This window comes from Channa argus, chromosome 22 (assembly GCF_033026475.1).
Source record: "Channa argus isolate prfri chromosome 22, Channa argus male v1.0, whole genome shotgun sequence".
Classification (NCBI taxonomy): Eukaryota; Metazoa; Chordata; class Actinopteri; order Anabantiformes; family Channidae; genus Channa; species Channa argus.
The window spans coordinates 5,672,188-5,697,487 of record NC_090218.1 but is presented as its reverse complement, the minus strand read 5'-3'; the positions used below and the strand labels follow the sequence as shown (position 1 = coordinate 5,697,487).

The window sequence follows — 25,300 nt, the reverse complement described above, 5'->3', positions numbered from 1 at the left end:
GAACGACCGTGTAACTGCCTCGGGGGTGATAAACGAAGTCCAAAGAAAGTGGTAGGTGGCGTCAAAGGCCCCCTCACCCCGGTTACACATGTAAACATTTCCTGTATCTGCTATACCTCACTGTGCTTTGCCAGTTTACAGGGCTCTCGATGCTGTTAGCAGGGATGTTCACTGTTGGAATAAAGTATTTTTTACCTCTTCTCATGAAGTTATTGTGACAATGTGATTTTGTTCTTGTTTCATTAAGTCTATTATCTTCTCAACCCCTCATTGATCAATCTCTTCCAAACATATCACAGTTAAAAATTAAAGCACAATTGACCCTTTGCAAAAAAATTATTCAAACTTTATGGGCAACAGTGTAGATATTCGCTCCGTGATAAATTAACTTATCAATGAGGGAATTTTCCACATAAGAAAAGTCTGAACTGAAAAAAAAAGCTAATCCAACAAAGCATTTTTATTATTAATAACATGTAGCTATATTATGGAGTCCTGCTAAAATTAGACAAGAAAATTAAGTTTGAACTTATTTTGGGGACCCAGTGTTCTTGCTGTTATTATCTCTGACCACACAGTTAGAAAATTAGCTACAGCTTCATACCATGTCTATGATGGCAATGCTCTACAGGGTCAGATATGGAATTTTCTACACAGACCAGCATTGTATGTTGTCATGAAAGAAAATGTGTCTTTCTATGCATCCATTGGTGGACTGGCTTCTTAAAAAAAAAAAAAGCACGCTGTTTACAGAAATGAATGCCCTCACATTTAGTTACACACACACATATTCACATTTGGACACACACATTCGTTTTATTAGCTCAGCGTATGAAGGGAGGCGAGAGCGGGAATGTCAGTGCTGAAATGGGTACAGTAGTTGAGTCATGAGGTCAAGCTGGGATGGACTTTCCAGTGTTGTCACTAAGTGGAGTTACAGAGGGGACGGAGACGGTTTCATACTAAGGGGGATTTTTTTTTTTAATGAGAGAAGGGCAGACACATCATCAGCAGTATCCTATATCTTCAAACATTCCCCATGAGCTCTAACTCCACTAAATACTCCACAGAAACCAGACAGAGATACAGACAGCTGCTGACATGAAGACAGGGACTGGGGTAAGAGACTGAAGGACATCAGACATATAGGGAATACAGCAAAAAACAATGTTTGTTTTAAAGGAAAAAAATTGAGTTTGTGTATTTGGAGTGAATTGATTCTATTTGATTGTATTGTAGGTGGCACCTTTGAATAGTAGTATTTTATGTATCAAACACTAGCTTTATTTGTGCTGATATCAGCTTACTCGACTGCTGTTTCAGAGTTTAGAATGTGCCCCATCTGACCCCTTCCCCTCTATCCTCCCAGGGTGCTCCTGCTGTGGAAAGGACGGCGAGCCAAGTCCTGAGTCAGGATCAGGAAACCTCCAGAGCTGCAGACAAACCTGAGCCACAGACCAGGCGGCGCCCGCGGCCTTTGACACGCAGCAGACCACTGACCCGCTCATCGCTCTGGTCCTCTGCACACCTCCATGCTCGACGAGCCAGAGTGAGTTCATTTACACACCCCGTTGCTTTTGAAATGGAAATATAATGTTTTTTTATACAAATGTTATGAACTAATGAATGCTAATGTATCATTATGGGTTAACCATGTGTCTGCACATAAAGCAGATAAAATCAGCTCCACCTTTACCAAAACTGACCTCTGACCCTTATTTTTGATATGGTTACTGTCCATGTTTTGCTGTAATTACTATAGACAGTATTGCTTAACATACATAGGTTTCTCAGAACAGTAGCTTTGCTTGTGTACTTAAGTAAAATGTAAGTAATCTGATCTGTACCTTTACTTGAGTATAAGAAGTAAAGTCATACTTGTAGTAGAGATTGTTTCAGGCCGATACTTGCCTCCTACTTGGGTATTGAGTTTGTGCAATTTGTAGAGCTCTGCACACAGTCTTTGAAATTGTGCTGTGTAAGGGTTGCAGCTACAGACTGTGCAGAATGGCTATGCCCAACCTTGTCTTCCCTGACATTATTGAGATTATACACTGGTATTAATGTTGTGGCTGATGGTGTATGTGAGTGTTGGTGTCTGTTCTCCACACTTTAGATGGAGATAGATTAGAGGAACAACACTTGTGCATCTATTTGATTTAATATGTTTATCAGAAATGCAGCAAAGCAGCAGTTCCACTAGGAACCCCCCCCCCCCTTTCCTCAGTGTTTTCCCAAAGAGAATAACATTGAGGTTACCACTCTCAAGCAGATATGACATGACATCTGATATGAAATATCAGCTGCAGATTTGGTTTGAACCTGCTGTTAATTCAAACAACACCAAGACCAGACAAAAGCAGAACTGTCTGAGTGACCTGTTATCTTGAAATGGTTTCATGTCTATCAAGCTCAGTTTGATGCAGCTTTGAGTTAGAGCTGAAAGCTCAGACCTGTTTTATGCTGTATAATTATGGTCACTGATCTGCTTTTATCCCCACACAAACAAAGTGCTTGAAAATGAACATCATAGTTTTGCATTGTTATAACAGATCTCTCTTTCGACACACACACACACACAAACACACACACACAGTCTCTATCTCTCTTTCTTGTATCATGTCTCCTCCTTCTCACTGGGCTTCTGCCCAGTCTGCTTGTTTCCTGCTGATGTGTAAATAAGGTGAAAGTAAAAGGATGAGACAGTAGCATGCAAGGTCACAGTTTTCTGTGTCAGCACTGCTGCAAACAACAGAAACAGACGACAGATGACGACAATAAAGAGCCCAAAACACAGCAAATACGTTTGAATGATGTTAGGGTCCAAACGTCCACCTTTTATTAAAATTCATATGCTGTTTGAGTTTATAAATGACTCTTCACAAAGATTCTTCGTTTTTCTTTCCCAAACAATCCCAAATTAAAATGCACCTACAAGCTTCCTACCATCAGCATGTGTGAATGTGTAGGCGGCATGGGGTTGTAAGATCAGGATGATGCTGACAAGTGGAATTGTTCTCTCCTGATCATGACTGATACAGAAAAGCACAGCAAAGTGACATCAAGACACACACACACACACACACACAGACACACAGACACAAACACACACACACAGACACACACAATTTCTGATATTCCTACCAAATAGGTAGAAAAGCTCTATAGTGCAGACCAATTACCATTAGTTACCTTTACTTACCTAACTAACCCAACTAATACGTACCTAACTATCCACAGGCAGGAACCAAGTGAATAACAGTTTATGCCGAGTCAAAATGTTTTGGAAACATTTTGTCATTTCCTGCTATTTAAAAAATGTGAAAAAGTAATTTATAGTATGACCTCGGGGTTGAGGGAAACCCATGGGAATAGGAGCAGAGTTTCCTGTGTAATTGCAAATCTGTAGGTGCAGCATTTGGTAAATTCCAGCTTCTTTGTAGGATGTGGGTTTTTCCTATGACAGTGGCAGCATTCATGACATCACAAAGTGCAGGGATAATCTTTCACTCACCGGTTAGAAATTGAAAAATCATTATCTTTCCTCAATTGCCGTAAATTCTGGGAATTTTTTAATCTCTTTGTTGTCAGTGTCCCAAGATCAGAGTCTAAGCTTTAATTTCCTGTGATAATGTTGTAGCTTCTGTCTTTCTCAGTCATGTGTTATTCCCGCTGGATTTGACCGTTAGTGTTCTTAAGGCCTATTGCCTCACTCCGCTCTGCTTTGCTTTACCCATGTTATGATTTCTACATCATCTATTTTGATAATCTTTTCTGTTCCAGCTCACAGACTCTCAACACACACACACAGACACACAGACACACAGACACACACACAATACATGCTTTCCAATTTCCTCTAATTTAATTACACTGGTTATTGGGTTTTCAGTTTCCTGAAGCAGCTTCAGTCTCGTTCATCAAGCGGATGTTTTCTTTTGATTTCAGTAAATCTAGTTTTTAACTGGTTGAACTGGATTTAGAATATGGGTCAAGTGAATCCACCAAGTATTTGTATAATTTATTAGTTTATTTAGTTTTAGTTCTCATTGTATTTTTTTTCTTCTCTTTCTTCCTGTCAGGCTGCTGCAAGGATGACCAGTGGATCAGCAGGTATGGATAACTGTGTGTATGTGTGTGTGGGGGGTGGGGGTGAGTGAGAGAGTGAAGGGGGCTGCATTCAGTACACTTTCCTTTTGATTATTTGCATCCCCCCTTTGGGATAAAACAGACTTCTGGGAATGGCTCCCACAGAATTCCTAGCCTGTATGTCAAACCTCAACCACCCAGAAGTAATGATATACTATTTCTATTATAACACACACACACCTTGCCTGTACACACACACAACACGTTCATATTCAGGTGCATAAACACAGATATTTGGGTGAACTTGTTTAATTTGGTGGAATATTTTGTGTAATAACATAGAGAAGCACAAAAATGAGAATTTGCAATTGAAATTTCTCTTGTGTTAAGTCGAACTTAAAAATAATTTTACGTTTTTGCCATTAATTTGTCTCTCTTTTCTGTCTTGCACTCAAGTTCCCAGGGATTGCGATACAAAAGTCTGAGAAGATGATTAATGAGTCTAACTCTGACCCCTGTCCATATTATCCGCAGAGTGTGTCCCTTTTGATTGGCATGCACAGGCGTTGTGGCGACTTTGGTTAACTGCAACCCGGAGGGATGTCTTGGCGACAGGGTCGCATTCGCCGCGCTGCGGGATTGTTTATTTTTGTGTGTTTTTCATGTGCATGTCGGTAATGTGGCACCAGCATCAGCCAGAGTCACATTACTGTCAATGATAGTCCATGGATGGGAGGTGCAGTCTGGGTAATGAGGCTCCAGAGGCCGCAGGGAGGTCGAAGGTGATGCCATTAGTGGCAGACAACGAGGAAGCGTGTGTGTGTTTGTGTGTATTTGAGAGAGAGTACAAAATATTTCATTCAAACACAACAGTGTCGAGTGTTTGGGTTTTTGTGCTTCAAGTTTGCTGTTTCACCTAAACTCGTTTATTTTCTCCTCTTATATGAGGAAACATTTGCAGAAGTCCTGTCTCTTCAGTGTTTGTCAGTCTGTGTGGTCCGCGTCTTAGCTGCAAAGCGTCAGCATAAGATATGGACACTTCTCAGCTCACATAGTTGACATTAACTCAGCTCTCTGCAAGATAAACAGGGAATTTCTGTTAGAACGACTGCCCATCATACCTGTGCTCCCTGCTGGAGGTCCCCTGGTCAGACTATACGTTCCTAATGATCCTCAGCATATATCTTTGATGTGTGTCTTTAGTGTGAGTTTTTTTCTGGTATGTTTGTGATGCATTTGTGAGATGACAGCATGTTGTTTCAGTAAAATCTGCCCTTAAGCAGCTTTTATTTTCAAAACATTGTTTCTGGAAAATCAATATTAAATAACACAGGAGTATTTTTTGTATAGTTTGCTGTACATACGTTTGTTGATTTCATCCGAAAATCTTTCATCCGACACAGTTTCCAGTTCCTTCAAATGAGACCTGATTATTATAACCAGCACTGAGGACTCAGATGAAAAAGATTTGACAAATTTTTCTTTGACTCTTAACATCAGTGATAACGGAAGGAAATCGTCTCCATGTTAGTTTTAATACTCAGAACATCATGTTTTAATCTATTTGACAGCATTCAATCACAATGGGATTGGAGAGACACAGTGGTGTGGGAAATGTGAGTCAGTTCACATGCTCCAACCTTTTCTCCTCTGAAATAATCGAAGTGGACAGGACTTGCCGTGCAATTTTTAGGACTCGCTGGTCTTTTCTTGATTCCTGAACATACTCCTGAAACTAAATTTACGATTTCTAAAACAATGAGTCAGTACATGTTAAAAATCGTGGTTTCGGCACAGAATTGCAAGTATGTATTTTTAAAAACAAATAGTATGTCAACTACTTCTGGCAATATTAAAACAAGCGACGAGGATTTTGTTTGACTGTCTGACTGAATCTAAATCCCTTACGTACATTTCCTTTTCTGGTGGAAACATTTCAGACAAGCTGGGTGAGTATAATCCTGCTGTTGTAGTAAAAAAAAATACCACTCCAAGATATTTTGGAGGAGTGTTGCTATTTTAAGGCAGCTGAAAAGCTATAGATGAACTTGGACTGAACCAAACACATGCATTTGCCAGGATTAAAAAAACATATAATCCATCAGAATTTTCATAAAGTGCATGTAATCTCTATGCCCCATCAATCCTTTTGTTGTTTTCCTCGCATGTCTCTAGGTTTTTAATATATCTGGATGGATTCAGCTGATTTATGGCCCAGGTTGATCTGATACCCATTTTTCTAGAGGCAGTGTGATGCTGACTTTTAGCCCAAATGTTTTTCACTCCTGTTAGTACTTACACATTTCCTTGGCTTATAAACTGTGCTGCAAGTGTTAGCAACACATATCTATATGTGCAGCCATAAGCTTCTTTGTTAACTAGACAAGCATCTTCATCAGATGAAGACTACAGGCTGAAAGGCACGGGCCAATAACAGGTTTTTCTGGCAGTTTGTTCTTGTCAGCAGGTGAGGTTCTGCCAGAAGTTCTTCTTTTTTTGTGAACTTGTTAGCAATCCATTTTCCTGTGTATGCATCCTGCAGAAAGTGCAACACTAACTTGGTGTCATTTCTGCTTCTTGTAGCTCTGGTTTTAGTCTCCACCAACTCCTGAGTGAAAGATCTGGCTGTTAGCTGCTAAATGCTCCACTATGCTCATCCACTCATTCACTACAGTAACTGGATTTATTGGAGCTTTTTCCTTAAAGAAGAAAAAAAAACAGTAAGCAGACAGTAAATTATTCCACAGAGATGAGTGTGACTGCAGAGTCTTTTGACACCTTATACAGAGTCATTTCATATGACTAAAATTAAAATTTCGGCTGCCCTGCAAAGAGGACGGCTTGTGCATACAGCTGATTCATCTCTGATTTTGTTGCAATATATTAGCCAGTGGAGTGAAGCTTTTTCTCAGCTTGCAGTTCTAATGTTTCACTCATAATGTTTCTGATAATGTTTGGTTTAGCAGTATATGAGAGCATTATAATGACAGGTTCTGACCGAAATACCATGATGGTGGGGCAGCCTTTAAGCACCACTAATGTGCACATTGTGGGCATGTATTTTGGCCCATGCGTGCATGAGAGTGTATCTATGTGTTGCCCGTATACATTTGTGTTTTTGTGTGTGTGTGTGTGTGGTCCTGAAACCCTATACTTGCACAGAAAAGTGCTGTGAGGACGGAAGGTTGTCCTTGAGGATTTTCCTGCTAAAATGCTCAACAGCTAAAAACTTCACCATATGTATAAGTGCCTTTGAAATGAGATGCTGAGTGACCAGGCCTCCTATCAGCATGTGATTGGTTCCAATGCGGAGACCTTTGTTTGGGGTGTTCTGGCGCAGGCCACTGTGATAACATCTCTTGCCATCGGTGATCAAGTCTTAGAATAGGAGGTGGTTGATGTCAGCAGACTAATCTTCAGGGGCTGAGCAAGGGAACTTGTTGATGTTGTTATTGGAGACTCTGAATAAGTGCCTGACCCACTTTCCTCCTGGCCCATTTTTCTGAAGGAACTGACCAGGGCAGCAAGATTCGACAGCTACTTCAGAAATATTGACAGACATGCTGATACTGTTGATTTAAGCCCATGCGAACAGTTGGCTACAATATTTACACTCTGCGTTGTTTTAGTTTAGACTTTTTGTGATTCCATGATATGGATCCTAAAACAATATTAATAAATATAGATATTTTTTCATTCTACTGTAGAAGTAAAATAAAAGCTGCTGATTTACCTGAAGTGTCAGGCGAGGAAAATGTGAATAACTTAAATGTCGACTCCGTGACTTTATTGTTTTGCCTGTTTCTTCATTTGGGTTATCTGTTCTGATGCCACCTCTAATTACTAAACATTGCAGCAATTTAATTAAAACATCTATATTTAATGAATGGACAAAAATCGTTGCATAATATTTTTTGCTAAACTTTTACTGTCTTTAGTTCTTTTAAAATTTATTTTTAATATTTTAATATTTATGTTTATAAAGCACTTGCACTATAAGTGAACGCAGAAACAGATGAGACCTGAATCCTGCAGCATTGCCCTTCAAACTGCTTTTTGAGGAACTGAACAACATATGGGAAAACTATGTGATTCATAGTAAGTGGATCACTTGTGTGTATGTGCATGAGCATTTGTGTGTGTGTGTGTGTGTGTTTCTGTGTGTTCTCAGGAATCACTAAAAACAGATAGTATAAGCGAGGAATTTAGGTCAAGGTCACACAGTGCCATCTGTTTAATGGTTTCATTTAATATGTAGGTTTCTCCACACTGGTGTTTCTCACTGCAGGTATCAAGCTGCTGTCAATTTATTTAATAGGTTTTCATTCCTCTGTTTTATAAAGACAACTCACCATCTGGATCTCTCATTTGTTTTCTTTTGACGGCAGCACCTCTCAACATTGCAAGTGAACCATTGTTAAGTTGACACCCTTTATAGTACAAGTATGGACAGCAATGTACTGCATGTGTGTGTTTCAAGCTCACATAGTAGGCACAAGTGTGTCGAGCAGCTTGGCCTGAATGACTGAGTGTTGCTGAAAATAGAAGACGGGGAGCGGGGAGGCAGTGGCAGGGATGAAGGAGCGAAAAAGAGCAAGAGAAGGAGGAAGACAAAGGGAGGGCAGCTGAGCAGACACGTAAATTTAAGGAAGCGGGAAGGAGTAGGTTGGACAAGATGCTTTTGTCACCGTCTTTGATCACGTGGTCTGTTGAGTCATTGATTAGTCTGAACCCACTAACCCCGACTGTGTGCGTGTGCAACTATTGACTTATTACAGTAATGGTATCGCAGTGCGGGATGGTCTCAGGGATAGGAAACCATGGAAACTGGCTGTGATTTGTGATGAAGAAAATTTTCGGAACTGTCAAATGCCTTCTGAATCCAGGCAAAAATGTCTAGAAATATGAAATAGTAAATATGGTAACTTTCAGAGATAGTGTTGAGAGAGCTTCAAGCAGCAGTCACATGGTCATCAGCATGGTCAGTAACCATGGCTTGTTGCAATAACCGTGGCTAGTTGCTTATGTGACACAAATTCCTAAACTCAGATGACCTCGTGTGACCTGGTGGAGAGAAACTTCACCCTCTTCTGTGTCAGCAACCATCTCCGAATCAGCTCTGTCCATTGCGGTAGCCACTGCAAAGATTGCGTCTCCCAGGGGAGACGCCCGTATTCTGCTGTGTATTTGTTCAGACAATCAGATCCAGGGTCTGTCTAGAACATGTCCATTGTTCTGATTTGATTGGCTGTTTGAGTCCTGGAATGTGTTAGGTTTGAGTTTCGATTGGCTGCTGCTATGAGACAGTGTTCCTGTGGTGGCATTCTCCCTATCTGTCCAGAGTAGAGGTTAACCTCAAGGACCAGCTTACCATCCACATATCATATCCTTCACCATGACAGTGGAGAAATGCTAGACTGAACCTGGATCAAAGTCACTGGACATTTTGTATTTTTACCACAGACGGTTTTATTTCTGACCTCTTCTTTTTATACATGTTTTCTCATCCTTGATCCACAGAAAAACATTTAGGTGTCATCGCAAAGCGAAAGCGAACAATGCAGCTAGTGTGCCAGCTGGGATCTCAGATCACAAAGAATTTCCGGTATATATCTTTAACAAATTATTACTGCCGGCCAGTTTAAGTAAGTTTACCTTGAGATGGTTCCCGTGTGAATAGGAAACAAAGAAAACCATGATTGGCCCTCAGTGATGGCTCATTCTGGCTGATCTCAGTTAAAGAGTTAAGATTAACTTTAAAGCTTAAGAGAGTGATGTGAACCTAAAATCCTGAGGTTGATATTTGGCAGCTTTCTTCCATTCCTCCCCCATGATTTCCCTGAGAAATGTATATCAGTAGAAAATGTTCAAAATAGAAAAAGAAAAAAAAAACTAATTTAAATGTCAATGTTACTTAATCTTCTGGTCCTCAGAGTTTTGAATATGAGCCAGCTGTGCCTGTAGTTCGCTGTGATAATGTGCAAAAGTCCTTTAATCTTTCAGCCCACACATAACAGCATTTGCACAGACAGCAGAGGTCACAGGGTTTTCTATGTATGTGTGTGTGCGTATGCAAACAAAATATATACTATATATATTAAATTACTTATATTGTACATTTGTTTATGCATTTGCATTTGTGTATTGAGTGTATTTGTGTGCTATATTACTAAATATATACCTGGTTAGTCTAATCCAGTCACATATATCACCATCACTGCATATAAACTCACTGGCCACTTTATTAGGTACATGTGTACGGTCTAATGCAATCGAATACCTCATAACCTCATTAATTTTAAACAGGGTCCCCAAAACATTAGAACCACCTATTCTCATACAACTCCATCATCCACTGACCCCAGTAATAAACAAAAAGTAGAATTATCACCTTGCAGTTAAAACATCGCATTGTAAAAGTTGAATTAATGGCAGAGCGGCTGTATTGGATTGCATTAGACTGCACAGGTGTACCTAATAAAGTGGCCAGTATCACCCCCTATACGCTTAAATCAGCTTCTCATTGTTCATCCTTCTACACTGGTCTCAGCTTTGTAATGCAGTAATATGACACAGCAGGTCTCAGGTTCAGGTCCCTGAACACCAGGGTGTGATATGGCAGAGCAGGGAAAGCTCCCACATACTGACCTTTGTCTCTGACATGTTTAAGTGAACTAATCCAGCTGCAAAAGCCACATTTTGAGTAAAAACGTGTTCATCCATCCGTCCAGTAATTATTTACAGCCTGTTTTGTAAAAGTCAGTCATAAAACGGTGATACTCAGTGTCCAGATGAGCTCAAAATTCTGCTGACAGCTTGTGATGTCAAGCGTGTTTTGACAGACCGAAATGCAGACTCAGGTCTCTGCTCATGGATCCATGCTGACCTGGAACTCAACACCACAAACAGGACATCCGAGGGTGTCAAGCTGGGCCGCAGCTGAGGATCATCCCGGTCAGTCTGATCACTCGGTCTGGGATTCCTGGGATAACACAGGAGTAACTCAGAACTCAGAATGAACATCTCACAACTCACTGTTTAGGCTCACTCTGTAAATGTGTTAGTCAAACAGTAGTCACTGTCACAGTGGATGACTTTATATCGTGACACAGTCTCCTAGTTGTGCAGTTAAGTGAAACCCCTACTGAACTACTTGGATTGACTTGTCCATTTTGGGTTTTCCTATTCCTGGGGATTACAGCAATAGCATCACAAGAGACTTTCAGTGCAGCTACAATAAAAAGGAATTATGTATTCACTGAGACTTTGCTTCTCAGTTGTAAAAATATTGTTGAGTTACTTGTATTTAAAACAATCATTTGGAAAAGGAAGAAGACGAAATAAGGAAAGCAACACAAATGATGTCCAAGTTGTGAGCCTGTGTGTGTGGTATGGCTGTGTGTTCTTAGTGTGTATCATGGGGATTGAAAGAGATCCTTGTTGGGTCAGTGGGTGGGTTTGGGTCGAGGGCAACGTGTAGGTTTGGTCTGTGCGGGAGGGAGAGACACACACACACAGAAGGAGAGAGAGAGATAGAGGGAGAGAGAGTGTGTGTGTGTGTGTGTATGCGTGCGTCAGGGAGAGTGAAACCGCCTCTCACATCTGGCTCGCCTTGTCTGAGGTCCAGCGTCTCCTGCCGAAGTTGTGTTGAAACGTTTCGGCACCTTCGCTCTACAAACGAGATGTGTCGCGCAGTGCGTGGATGGGAACGGGGCTGAAGTGCTGCATCAGTTAAATCAGCAGTGGCTGCAAATCCTTCCAACAGGACCTCAGCTCGCCTGCACTGGTGCAGGAAGGTGACGCAGCGCGGCGATAGGAGCTTATAGCGGGTAAAGCGGTGGCGATTGCGGCAGCCGGACGCAGCAGCCGGGGCACAGCGTCTCAGCCGGCGCCGGGGGAATAAAGAGACTGTGGAATATAACGGACCAGTGGTTTCAGTCAGGGAATGTGCGCCTATATTATACCGCAATGACAGCCCAGCGAAAGTCCGCCAAGCTACAGCTGCGGCGGTCGATCAGCGAGCAGCTGCGGGACTCCACGTCCAAGGCTTGGGATCTGCTGTGGAGGAATGTGCGGGAAAGACGTCTGGCAGGTCAGAGAGGCAAAAGCAATGGGAGTGAAACTTACTTTAATGTGGAGGATACAGTTTTTCCTCAGTCTGACTGACACAAGCCTGTCAGAAGCACTTATCAGCAGCACGACAGGGGAACTGTGGCTTAGACATTAAACATACATTTTGGTCTGAAAGTATAATTCTGACAAGGCGGATAAACATTTTGCTTGTCCCTGCTGGAGATCATCATGTCCTCTATGATAAATTATGGACACAGAGCACATAGGGTAACTTTACAGAATAATATTAGGTGGATTGTGAAGCAAAAGTTTATCTCAGCCTGTGAACCACATATAGCCTGTGTGTATGGCGTCACGCGCTGCTTGATATTTCTGGGAAGGTCATTGTCAATTTTAGTCATCAAAACAGAACGAGCATGTGCAGTGAGTCCCGCTTTTGTCGTTCTAATCCAGGGCAGGGGTTTATTTTGCTTATTGAATTGTCCAGAGAACGAGAGGGATTTTTTTTTTTTTTTAAATTTCGGATTATACACAGAGTCCAATGTACACGATGCACCAAGTCTGGAGGGTCAGTCCGTTTTCTCTGTATTTACTGTGGCCCGCTGCGCAGAGTTACGTCTTTCTCTTTCAACTGTGTGTCAGAAACGGAGGAGAGACCAGAGGAAAACGAGGGAGATATGCAGAGAGCTGCAGCTGTCTCCTCGGTCTAATGTAATTACCGAGATGTCCGCCTCTTAAGCAAATTAAACGACCGACAGCCCCACTTTCACCAGGCCACAAACCACCACAGGCCACGATATCAGTCAAAGCCACTGCGCCCGTCAAAGCAGTGATGAATTGCATGTGTGACCAGTGAACGCCAACTGAGGCATTGTTAAAGATCATGTTCAGCATTGTATGATGGATAATTACTAACTACCATAAGTAGTGATGCTTTGCACGCAATTAATAACAGGGGAAAACACCTGCTGCACTAGTAGGTCTAATCCTCTTTCCACTGATTTCTCACCCCATCATCCTGTCCTCCGGCTACAGCCCCAAACCCCTTTAAAGCCCCTTAAACCCCGAACCCCTCCTGCACTTCCCCCTCCGCTGCTTAACCCATCAGCACATAAGGCATACAGTTCACATCTGTCTGGATCAGATTTGGAGATGGGGGATCTTTAAAATGTGCACATCTGGCCTCACTGCTACGCTGGTATTCAGCAGTGAATTTTCCACTCTAGGAACAAGTTACAGCAAAGGAATTCCATATATGTCAGATGTTTTTAGCTGTACGGTTTCATTTGTGTCTTTGTCAGGGACAAAGGCTCTTTTAAGTGTAATCATATTAATTGTTAGAGTTTTTGTGATTGTGTTTCCATTTGTCAGCTGTATGTTTGGGTGCCTGCTTAAAAAGGAACATACATGCACATTGGACCATTTAGTTGGGATCCTTCATATTTTTAAGCTAACAACTGGGGTCAGACTGTGTTAGCTGCCTTGGTGTGACTGTTGGTTTGCGCTTCACTTTGTTAGAAAACAGAGATGCAGTTGAAGGAATGTGTACTGTACCTTGATTCACATCTTTGCCACTTGTCATTTTTTCTCAGTTTCATGCCTCATCTGAGTAGCTCATATAATACTTGGTCTCAGTGGATCTGAATAAATGTAAGGACCAATTCAGAAGGCTCTTGGCACCTTTAAAGATAATTTCAAGGATGCATTTTTTTAAATGTAAGCATCAGGTTTTGGTCACGGCTTTAGCATAATTTGACAACAGAGAATTCTTTTTTTTATATAGCTCCAAAACTAACTTTCTTAGCTTCAAGGGAAATAATTATATTTTCACAAGGACATTTTATAACTGGCTGAAGCTCCAATTAGCACCTTGATTTACATCACTTAAAACGTCATAAAATCTTTTTCATGAGGACATCAGTAGCATTTTCCTCATTTCTCTCTTGGTATAAATATTGGCAGTTTCAAAACAAAACCCTGTCGTATTGCAAAGACATTTAGGCATGACATGGTGGAATGATTTTACAAACAAGTGTTAACCATTTTTTTAATAATCTCAACATTAAAGCTTCATAAAGTAAGGCCACTGCATTTTAAGCTCGTCTTTACTGTCACGATTTTGCAGATTGCCTGTTCAGTTTGCGCCCTGCTGTAACTGAAATAGTGATGCATATTATGTGTCTCACTGCTTACTACAGCCCTTCTCTGTGCCAATCCATTTACACACACACATTACATTCAGCTCACTATCACATTACTGTGTCAGGCTGCTGGGCTCTGCATCAACAGTTAAGTGTGCTCTGTGTTCTCCATAGTATTTTTTATATTATTTTGTTTAAATATTTAGACTCATACAACAAACTCACACATACAACAAGGTCAACTCATGCACATTCCTTTTTCAGTGAGAAATCTTCAAGTTGTGTTGTGATAATTTTCCCCCATGTTGCCTCAAGAGGGCGGCCTAATCAAATCAACACAAATTACAGATTTATTATTTCACAACCTCACTATTTTTGTTTGAAGCAGCATGACCTGGACACGCGGGACTGTTCACTCGCACCTTAACGACAGGGTGTGACCTGCAGACCAGAAAGCTGCATTGTAATGCCTTTCTATTGTGAAATCAGGTGCATTTGTGACTGCTGACCTGAAACTGGCTTTGCTGTGACCTACTTTTCACGTGCACCTCATGCTTTTTACCTCCTGAAAATGAATGAACATGGCCCCCTATATCATCTGGTCCTGGTAAATCACCTGTCTGCCAATCTAGGTCAAAGTAGGAACTTCTCTTGTGCTCTCACTGTTTTCCATGCATTTATCATGAAACTGCTTACTGTATCCACTCACTTTTGTCAGATGGATTGTTTTCTGGAGCTCCCCGCAGAATATGGATGGTGTATAGTATACACTTGAAACCAGATCTTTACAAACACTGTTTAAAAAACAGATAACCTATTTTTCTCACTGTCTGACATTAAATCAGACTAAACCTTTCCTGTTTTAGGTCAGTTAGAATTATTCATTTTTTTGTTTTTGCTAAATGCCAGAATAATGAGAGAGAGATTTTTTTTTTTACTTTCTTCAAAGTTTACATACACTAAGATCACTATGCTTTTAAACAATTAGGAAAAGCTGAATTGTTGATGTCATGGCTTTGGAAGCGTCTAATTAATTGACAACGATTGAGTTAATTGGAGGCACACCTGAGGATGTATTTTTTAGGGCACACCTCAAACACACTGCTTCCTTCTGTGACATTGTGGGAAAATCAAAAGAAATCAGCAAAGATATCAGGAAGAGAATTGTGGACCTCCACAAGAATGGTTCAACCTTGGGTACAATTTCCAGATACCTCAAGGTGCCAAGTTCATCTGTTCAAACTATTAGATGTAAGTATAAACACCATGGGAATGTCCAGCCATCATACTGCTCAGGAAGGAGACGGGTTCTGTTTCCCAGAGATGAACGTGTTTTGGTGTGAAACCCAAAGAATAAACCCTAGAATAAACCCAAAACAACTTGTGAAGATGCTGGGTGAAGCTGGTAAGAGAAATCAGTCCTGTACCACCATAGGCTGTAAGGCCACTCAGTGAGAGAGAAGCCATTACTCCGAAAGAAACATAAAAAAGCCAAATTAATGTTTGCATATGCGCAAAGAAACCCTCCAAGCCTGAGAACACCATCCCAGCTGTGAAGTATGTTTTGGGAGGTGTTTTGCTGCAGAAGAGACTGGTGCACATCACAAAATAGATGGCATCACGAGGAAAGAACATAATGTAGAAATACTGAAGCAACATCTCAAGACACCAGCCAGGAAGTTAAGGCTTGGGTGCAATCGGGTTTTCCAAATGGACAATGAACCTAAGCATATTGCCACATTAGTTACAAAGTGGCTTACGGACAATAAAGCCATTGTTTTGAAGCGGCTATCACAAAGCCCTGATCTTAAGGCATGTGTGAGCAAGGTGGCCTACAAACCTGACTCAGTTACACCAGTTCTGTGAAGGGGAATGGGCAAAAACCTCAGCAAACTATTGTGAGACACTTGTAGAAGGATACCCAAAATGTTTGACCTAAGTCATTCAGTTCAAAGGCAACGCTAGAAAGGAAGGAAAGGAGGGAAGTGTATGCAAACCTCTGACTTTGAAAAAATTAATAAAAAATGCTCTAAAAAATTCTCTCTCTCATTATTATGGCATTTAGCAAATAGAAAAAAATGTTAATAATTCTAACTGACCTAAAACAGGAAAAGTCTAGTCTAATTTATTGTCAGACACTGAGAGAAAAATGGTTATGTGGCTTTTTATACAGTGTGTGTAAACAGAACCCATTATATTAAAGGGCAGCTTCAATCATTTTCAGTTTTCTTCCTATGGTTCTTGTCTGGGGGGATTTATGTATGATTATTAAACTCCCCCATGTCTTGCCTATGTTAAAAGAAGTCACCTCCAGATGATGTCTTCTGGTTACTTGCGCTTTTCAAGAATAAAACTTGAATCGCAGAAACATGGTGGAGGCTCCTGCATAACTCCACTCTGGGGTGGCAGATTAAACCACAACTATTATTAATTTTTTATCCCAATTTTAAATCAAATTGTTGTTCAAATGCTTGATTAAAATAGTTAAGTAGTTAATAGTTTAAGCTTAATTTAGTTGATTTCAGTGCATTTTCTGCCAGTTTGCTAATATTGCTTAAATTACTGAACTGCCAGTGAAGTCATTTTGGTTTAGACAAGATGGTTCTGGGTCTGTTCTTAGAGCAGCAACATTGACAAGTTCCTGGTACTGCTGTAGCTGAATAACCTCCAACCTGTTCATTCTGCTCTTTCCACCTGTGCACAATGAGCACTGTGTTTAAGACGAGAAACACAGACGGGAGAAGCTCATTTCTGAGACGGGAAATGACAGGAGTGCTCCCCTGTTCATCTTTCCCTGTCTTTTTGAAAATATATGCTCGTCCAACTGCATACAATTAATCAGCTAAGCCAAGTAAGCAATCTAGTATACTTGTTTGATCTTCTCGTCCAGATGACATCATCTGGACTGTTTTAAGATAGAAGCAGACAGATATTTTAATCAAATTATAAATAAAGGGAACCCAGAGGGAAAATGATATGACCTCCCCAAACTAGAATTACAAAAATGAAGTTGAAAATCAGTGAATTCATCATATGGTGTGAACTTGATGCTGTGGGTTTATACGTCACTTCTCTTCAGTATTATGGTCCTTGTTAGTATTAATAACAAAAACGTTACATTCCTCATTGGAGTTTTACACACATGTATGCTCTTTATTGTTTATCCCCTTTCCTTTCACATTGGGATACGACTGGTGTGTTGTTTTCCATATCTATCCCCTGATCACATGTCCCATCTATGAAATGACATTCTCACACACACACATGCACATCTGCTCGAGGCATGTACCAAATTTTGTCTTTGGCAGAGCTTCAGGAAGCGGGGCAGTGTTCCCTGAGCTCACAGGCCTTTGGCTTCTGGTCATGTGACCAAAGGAAAGACGTTGTGAAAGCAAGTGTTTGTGAGTTTCCTTCCATCTCAGCCAAGACGTCAGCATGTGTGTGGGTGTGGGTTTGTATGTGTGTGTGTGTGTGTGTGTGTGTGGGTGTGGGTGTTTATGTGAGGGTAGAGCAAGGTCTGTCATCATTGTCAGGTAACGTAATTAAGCTTGTGTGTTTGTTCGGCTGCTGTGAGTTGGGAGCTGATTTGGCTTCTAGTGAGGACTTGTTAGAGACAGGAATTCAGCAGGAGTGCTCACACAGAGAGGGAGGATTATTTTGTTATGGAGGCCGTGAACACCAGTGTGACTATTTTAGATGAAGATGGCATTAGGGCCACTATGTCTACCTTAAAGAAAGACAAAATAAATGCTGCAGAGATTGGAGGGATGGAAAAGAACAATCTGGAGGGTTTGTATACAGCAAATGTTAGTGGAACTGCGAGAGATGAAGATCTTATTCGCAATGTGGTTGTTGGAAATGTTACACACCTTCCAACCATCGCTGAGACAGAGGACTACGTGGGGGTCGATACTGAGGACAGCGCACATGGTGCTGATCTTATAGACGGGAGGAGCATGGACATTGCTCGCATTGTGGACATTATGGATCAAAGGGACACGACCGAAGGCAATGACCGTAAGAGTGACGACGACAGCACCAGCGAGACAATATTTCTCGAGGCCATGACACCTGATGGGCAGGACTACTACCTGAGGCTGGGCGACACCCCCCGGCGGCGCTCTGCCCTGCGCCTCTCACGCATCATTGCCCGCAAGCAGCTTCTACAGAGGCTGGAACAAGGTAGAGACAGAGAGAGTTCAGGCAAAGCTATAAGGTGGCCATCAGGTATGGTTGGGATTTGAATTTGACACAATTAGTTTGTTTTTTCAAAAAATACAGAGATAATGCCAATGTTATGTAATTACATTTAATCTGTTTAGTTTTTTTTTTATCATCTCAATACATTCCTTATCTCTTTGCCTACTTGGTGACAGAGAAGATATATGAGTCAAGATTCAAACATGTTGATACAGAAAGTGTCAGTTTTATTACACGTTAGGTAGATTGAGATGCTGCACCATTTTCATGTGTGAGTCTGACTTTCCCATGAGGTTTTAGTTAATATTTAAGGCAACCCACTTAGGTTTACCCTGCACCATAATGAATAGAGTGAACATCTATCTTCTCTTTCATAATGCTTTTTAACCATGTTTTTTTTGGCAAGAACTTACACCCCGCTGGTTGCTACCTCTCAAAGGTTTTTCTGCTTGTGCTCTCTTGGATAAATGAAACCACTTCTCCTCGTTCATTACTCTGAAAGAAGTCACTACAAACTATTAAGGACTGCAGTTATTTGTTTTCCAGGTCTCCTCTACCCGTCAGCTTTGTATTCTCTGGCTACTTCCTCAACTTCCTGTCACATGACTCACGTTTCCCAGGGAGTGTTCATGCAATTGTCATAGCAGGGACTTTGGGCTGCTGCACGGGCCACTGTTATGTGAGTTCATCGTAGGATATAAGTTACTTTTCCATGCATGCCAAGATCTTTCCAGATGTGTTATTGCCACAATGACAAAAGATCAGATTTGTTCCTAAATGTTCTGATGAAGGAGCAGGAGCGTGTCAAGTCTTGTGTTTGTTAGTTTTTTTCCCCCCATGAAAATAAACGTGTCACTGTGAGCCAAATCTTGCATGAAGCACCTAAAAAATGATATATTGGAAGGAAATGGAGAGACACTTGAAGATCGTGGCAAGTAAAGAATGTAGCTGGAGAAGCAAGCCTATGCCTGTGCTGGGTTTGGATGATAGTATGACCTATTTACAGTCTCTCACTCTCTCTCCCCCTCTCTCTCTCTCGCACACACACACACACACACACACACACACACACACACACACACTAGTTGCATACCACTTTCAGCAGCTGGTAGACTGTCCAACAGACTGAAATGAAAAGAACTCCATGACCTTGCAAAACCTACATTTGGTAGCTACTCCTTTCAGCAATTAAATCAGCTATTAAAATATTTTTATAGTCCACAATTGAGCAAATCATTGTATCTAAGAATGGAAGCATTTCTCTGACACCAAATGGCATAGTGGAGCATTTAGGGTCTTGTAAGCGAGGCATTTCCTCGGTAGTTGATGGAGACCAAAGTAGAGCTAAATTTAGGGGAGTTAATATTGGACTTATATTCATGAAGTTGCCAGAGACATAACCCCAAATGAATACTGATGTTGCCCTATATCTGTTGCATTAGCAACAAGCCATTAACAAATTAGTCATATCCTGATCCTATGATATCTCCATTTGCCAAAAATCTGTTTTTATAAGTTAGGTTCAGATGGGACCAGGAATCTTTAGAACAACTCTGGTTCACCAGAGGAACTAGTGTCTAAATTTGGGTCCAGTGAAACAGTTTTACCCCCACAAAAAGTCCCTGCATGGAGGGTTGAATTAGGAAGATCCGGGGTGGGACTGGGTGCAGGGCTGATTACCACTGATTGGCCAAGCATGCCAGTGTTTCCCACAGCGTTGTCACAGCATTTTATATTGCATATATTGTGCTTATTGTATGGGTAAAGTATTTATATCTCCTCCCTCATTCATTCCGATTTTTCCTGGTGACCTGTCTGTATAATCTTTTTTTGGAAGCTTTTCCGGGAGAGGGTCTCACTGAGAGACCCTGTCTGTGTGAAATCACTCACCACTATAATCAGTACTTATGTTCTGTAACACCACAGAGGTGTACTGGCAGCTACTCCAAGATTACGTTTTTTCTGTTCAGATCACTTACAATAAATGCTGAAAACAGTAAGTGGTAAAGGTGTTAAGAGGCAACTCATAGCTGCAAACTGCCAACTTACACACCTTCCTGTATCTGTATCCTGCTTTATAGCTTTATAGTAATTACACACATTTCTGTAACGCGTTGGTGCACCACCATCTGCTGGAGAAACCCGGAATAGCCAAAACTCCCAATTTGTTTATGTTCAGTCTTCTCGACTCTCCTTAATCCAGCTTCTATGGATTCAGTCTGTGTCATATTTCAGGTTGTTTAACCTTTGTCCTTGGCTAGTGATGCACAGGAGATTCTGCACCTGCAGCAATTTCACATCAGTGGTGATTTGGAGTTTAGAGCACGTTGCTGACGGCTCAGCATCATCAAAGATGACCCACGCAGGATAGTACAGACATATATATATTCCTGTTTGACGTCCCTCCCTCGCTTCCTCCCTCCCTCTCTTTCCTTATCCTCTGTCTTATTCACTGCTTTTTTTCTTTGTGACCTTTCAACATGACGAAGTAAGTGGTTTAGCTTATGTGGGAATATGGCTGCATTCCAGCCATACTCTGTGTGTGTGTGTGCGCGTGCATGTGTGTGTGTGCATGTGTGCATGCATGCGTGTGTGTGTGAAGGACTATGACTGGTCAATTTATGCCTATACACCCTTCACAACCTATAAATTAAGCCTAGTCCATCCATTATCTGTACTGTTTATCTCTTCTAGTTCTTAAACCTGAGAAACTTCAAATAAATGTTGAATATACATATACATATACATATATATATACACACACACACACACACACACATATATATATATATATATATATATATATATATATATATATATATATATATATATATATATATATAAAACATTTAAATATACATTTTTTTAAATTAATAATTTCTTTCTAGATCTACTCTCTCTCACCACCCATTATTCACTTTTTCCCCCTGATGTTCAGTCCATGGGTTCAACATGTCCCAGGAAATCCATGCGACTCTGGACACATGGGAAATTCGCTGCAGTTGTCATGCAAAGCCAGTACTACCCAGGCATAACACTGAGAAAAGACTGGAAGAAGGTCACGATTTCTGGTGTCGGATAAAAGGCAGGAAATGAAAGGTAGAGAAAAGAGAGGCAAAGGCACACTTACAGAGAAAAGGCTGTGAAGACACGGGGTGAGTGTATTGTGTGTATTGTGTAACAAGGCTGGCACCCCACTTATGCAAGAAATGACCTTACAGCCCCTTTACCTATATCCCACACCCACACATAGTCAGAGACACAGTCACACACATCCAATCTGTTCCCAATCTGTTCTGTTGACTTGACTCATATATTCTACACAGCAGGGATGCAGCGACATGGAATAGACAGAAGGAAAAGCACAGTAGGAAGCTTGGATTAGCTCCGTCGGACTGTGTGCATTTGTGTGTTTTGTGACCCACTAATAACATGTTTGCGTGTTAATTAATCCCTTGATTAAATTCTGCCGAGGTTGAATTGTTGTGCTTTGTTCCCGCACTGACAGGAGCTTTGCCACTTGGCACAAACACGTGGACACGTTGCCAGTTACACATGCATGCTAATGAATTATGCTGCTTTGGGACTACAGTGGCTTCATAGCTATTGATTACATTTGAATGAAACACCTGAAGAGTCAGTGTAAATGCAGTTTGAAGATGGTTTTGGGGCTCTGTGTAGCATATGCATTAGCAGTCCACGTGATAACCTATTTATTTATCTGGTGCTACATTTAGTATTTATGCTTATATGCAAAGAATTACCACATAAACACATCCTTGTTGCATGTTTGTCTTAAATATTCTGCAAAACTGTCTGAAAACAGTTGCCTGTTGCACCTTTGCCAAACCGTGCTGTATCTGCACATTTTGACGCAACATATTTGCACAAAATAAAAAAATTAAGTAATCAAATCTACAGCTTTAACAAGACTTAATGGATAAGGAAGGCATCATTATCCATTTTTTTTATCCACAAATCTAATGAAAAGACCAAAACCAAGCTTGGGTTAGTCCATTTCTACTTTTGAGACTTAGTTTGTGGAACCCAGGCCCAAAAGTCAGTTCCTACTAAAGACATAATACTTCACAAACTGGTCATGAATGTTTAGCTTTGTTGAAAACTGTGTCATTTTCTGAAAACGCTGTTGTGAAGTGCTGCTGGTTTTAGCCAGTGTTACTCAAACTCAAGGAAATTGTGTGTTTGTTACTGCAGCTTCAGATTGTCTCAAATTAAACTATAGTGCACATTGTCATTGTTATAAATGAAAATGTGCACTTGTTGAAAACTGTGGCTCGCTGTTGTTCTAACTGTTGTGTTTTACTTTGAGAAAACGTAATGTCTATGGCATGATGTGAAAAAATCTAGATTTTTTAAAACCTGATTTTTATTTTTCATTGGTCACATTGAGTAAATAGGCAGCTTATTTGCTATGTCAAGTTCCTTGTGGTTTTCCTACAGGGTCTATCTATCTCAACTGCCCTCCCCACACCAGCTGTCTGCCTGTCTCATCCTTTTTCCATTCTCTGATTCACTGGGGGCAACATCTAGGCTGTTGTAAATGTGCTGGTGCACGTTTATGTATTTTGTGTGTGTGTGTGTGTGTGTGTGTGTGTACATACTGTATTCTCCCACACATTGTTCTGGCATGCAGTAATTTACAGTAAACCAACAGAAAGACGCTGAGGTCAGAGTGTCCAGCTATGCTGCTAGAAGGTTCAGCTGACATGTGAAGTTAACGTCCACCAGTCGTCAGTCTGTGACTTCAGGGGCTGGCTGATGCAAACGCAAGCTGAAATTAGCCATTCCCTCTATGGATGCAATGGGGGAACAGCAGATGTGGAGTTCTGCTGGAGCAAAATGAAAGAAAGGATGAAGAGGTGTTGGTGAAAGAAGCTGAGGCAACAGATGGATTAAAGGAAATGTGTGAAGGAGTGTTTTTGTTTAGAGAAAGATTTTGGCAGGATAAGACAAGCGAGAAAATGGAGAAGGAAAGAAAAGAACAAGTGACATTTAAGAGGTAGAAGAAGAAGGAAAAAAACACAAGGATGGACAAATGGGAAAAGGCGAGAAACTAGAATAAGAGTCGAAGAAAGGAGTCTAGTTCAGAATAAAGTAAACAGAGCAGTAAAAATAGAGAGATATCGTATGTGGATTGTAACAAAGCACAGTGTGAGAGAGGAGGTTGAGGAGAAAATTAGAGGGAAGAGAAAACCTGCTTGAGGCAGGCTGGAAGAGGGAGACAGAGCTGTAAACACAAAGCTTGGAAAGGCACAGAGGAAGAAAATAAAGAATTTTGCCATTTGATGGAAAAGCTGGATAGTAGTATGTGGATATGCGACAGGATGGAGAGGAAAGTTCAGTCTGAGCAAAGGAAAGAGAAATAGAAGCATGTCATCATCTGCGCCATGAGGGCTTCAAGTAAGTTCTATGTGTTTTCTCAGTTTTCTCACCTCACAGGCCGTCTGTTGTGAAATGCTTCTTACTGGAACCTCTCTGTCTATGGCTTATTTTCAGAGTGTTACAAAAAAAAAATGGTTTTAATCATGTGCCCTCTTGTTGCTTCATATGTGATTTAGAGAGAGGAGTTATGCTGAGAATGTTGAGAGAGGGATGTAATTGCTGCATTGCGGGGAAAGGATCATTTCCTCCGACCCTTCTCATCTCTGATGTTTTTTTTATTGCCCTGCTAAACTTTGTCCCCCTGTGTTTCTGCGGCGTCTCTCCACTTCTCTGCCAGCACCTCTAAATGAATGAATGCGACAAGTGAGAGTGAATGAGTAGAGTATGGAAATCAATGAGTGTAGGTAAAGATGCAGGATAAATGGTGGCATTTTTTTATCTTTGTGTGTGTGTGTCTGTGTGGGTATTTTGAGCTTTAAATCTTTAGCCTCAGTGTCTTTTTAACGTTAATATTTTATTATATTTTTAAGCATTTGGGCAAATAATAGTGTAAAACAGTGTATTTACCTCTAAATTTAAATCTGCAAACATTTGAAACAAATGTCTCTGTCAGCACGTCTCTGCAGAGTGGTTTATTCGGTGTCTGCTCATTAAGAAAACCTATACACACACACAGAGGACCATTGCTGAGCTGCCAGTGTGAGCAGCAATACAGATGCTAGTGGGGAAAAAATGCAGTAAAACTAATTCCCATAAAATGTCTTGTGATGCTGGCAGCATCTAATAGGGTGTGGTGCCATGTTTAAAGCCTGTTAAATTTATGCATAAGCAGCTGAATCTGGCTGCCCGTTCATCTAAGTGGATGTCATTAGTATGGGATGCTTCATTTTTAATTGTGTAAACTGGTTTCTAATGCATCTTGCTTTGGCTCAGGTCCAGCCTTTCCAATCACAGTATTCCAGTAAATTCCCAAAGGATAATTAAATCCTCCAAGATCTTCCTCCCTCCTGTGCTAAAAATGGTGGGATAGGAGTTTCTGTGTTTAGTGTATATTCTCCAGAGCAAATAATGGACACAGTTCAAGCGTAAGTTGGGAAGAGAGAAGACGTTAAACGTCTACTGGAATTCTCAGAGGGAAATTCGACTATGTGGGGACTTTCCGCAGCAAAAATTATGTAATATTAGGTCCCATTTTAACCCTCATTATCGTGAACTGTATTACAGGATGGAAGCACGTTGATGTGTGCTCATCCTGCCTCTTTTGCTTTAATTTTTCTTTACAGAGATTGAGGCTAAGGAGGCTTGTGATTGGCTTAAAGCAGCGGGATTTCCACAGTATGCCCAGCTCTATGAAGGTAACACAAATACACACACACACACACACACACACACAC

General features: G+C 40.9%; 1 protein-coding gene across 10 annotated transcripts in view; it reads left to right on the top strand.

Moving 5' to 3' along the window:
• Window positions 1-25,300, top strand: part of stard13a (StAR related lipid transfer domain containing 13a) — a 43,716-nt gene that overhangs the window by 6,629 nt on the left and 11,787 nt on the right. For 2 of the 10 annotated variants that reach the window (XR_010912071.1, XM_067491340.1), the window contains exons 4-6: window positions 1,370-1,549; window positions 4,083-4,113; window positions 25,190-25,261. Coding sequence is in view for 6 of the 10 variants with exons in the window: in XM_067491340.1 (XP_067347441.1) it covers window positions 1,370-1,549; window positions 4,083-4,113; window positions 25,190-25,261 (283 nt within the window). In the remaining 4 variants the exon portion in view is untranslated. Of the gene's footprint in view, window positions 1-1,067; window positions 1,120-1,369; window positions 1,550-4,082; window positions 4,114-11,645; window positions 12,182-16,440; window positions 18,531-19,049; window positions 19,183-21,445; window positions 23,925-25,189; window positions 25,262-25,300 lie in introns of those variants that run through there. The other 8 variants (XM_067491343.1, XM_067491346.1, XM_067491344.1 and 5 more) reach the window with 8 other exon arrangements.